Here is an 896-nt window from a genome sequence, read left to right as displayed (position 1 = left end):
CCCGGCCGCGGCGGCCGCGGCGCCCGTGATCATGGCGCTGGCGGCGGCCACGGCTGCGCTCGAGTCCGTGTAGGAGGGCAGCACGGGCTTGAAGCCCTCCTGCGTGAGCAGGTGCTGGCTGGTGGAGAGCAGGTGCGAGGCGGCCGTGGAGCCCAGGCCCGTGGAGCTGAAGGCGGAGTGCGTGAGCGAGCTGAAGTCGGGGTTGTAGGTGCCCAGCTGGGAGTGCAGCGAGGCCTGGGGGGCGCCCGAGTGCAGCGAGCTCTGCAGCCCCCCCGCCGGGTTCTGCACCTCCAGCCACGAGCCCGGGTTGGTGTGCACGTCCCACCACGACGACGCCGCCCCGTTGGCCACCTCGCCCGCCGCCAGCGTGGAGTGGAAGCCCGACTTGTACCAGGACTCGTAGGGGTGCGCCATGCCCACGCGCGGGTACAGGCTCTCGGCCGCCGAGCTGTGCACCTTGGAGATGAAGGCGGACTGCCCGCCGGGCTCCTGCGGGGACACGCCCGCCGCCGCCGCCGCCGAGTTGGAGAAGAGGCCGCTGTAGTCGCTGCTGAAGGCCGAGGACGTGGGCGAGGTGGAGGCCAGGCAGAAGGCGCTGTTGGCCGCGCCCGTGCCGCTGGCCAGGCCGCTGGAGCCGCGGCTGGTGGCCACCGTGAAGCCCGAGAGGCTGGAGCCCAGGTTACAGCTGGAGGTGGAGCGTTTCCAGGGGTGGAAGCCCCCTTTGGCGAAGGCGCTGGACTCGGGCAGGGTGGTCAGCGGGCTGGTGTTCCCGATCTTGTTGCAGGTGGCGGCCAGCATGGCCAGGGGCGTCGTCCCGAATCGTGGCTCTTCCTGGGGAGACACAAAGCGAGGCCGTGAGGCCGGGAAGCGCCGCGCCCGAGGTGCCCTCGCCCGCG

The 896-nt window shown here is 72.5% G+C and overlaps 1 protein-coding gene across 1 annotated transcript in view; it reads right to left on the bottom strand.

The window, feature by feature from the left end:
• The window catches only part of SP9 (Sp9 transcription factor), a 9,625-nt gene that overhangs the window by 3,327 nt on the left and 5,402 nt on the right, over nt 1-896 (bottom strand). Inside the window, exon 2 of the mRNA XM_019522855.1 lies at nt 7-831. Coding sequence (XP_019378400.1) covers nt 7-831 — 825 coding nt within the window. The remainder of the gene's footprint in view (nt 1-6; nt 832-896) is intronic.

Source organism: Gavialis gangeticus, unplaced genomic scaffold, assembly GCF_001723915.1.
Source record: "Gavialis gangeticus isolate Ggan-Ray unplaced genomic scaffold, GavGan_comp1, whole genome shotgun sequence".
Classification (NCBI taxonomy): domain Eukaryota; kingdom Metazoa; phylum Chordata; order Crocodylia; family Gavialidae; genus Gavialis; species Gavialis gangeticus.
Note: the sequence above shows the minus strand (reverse complement) of the source record. Positions and strands in the feature narration are given on the sequence as shown.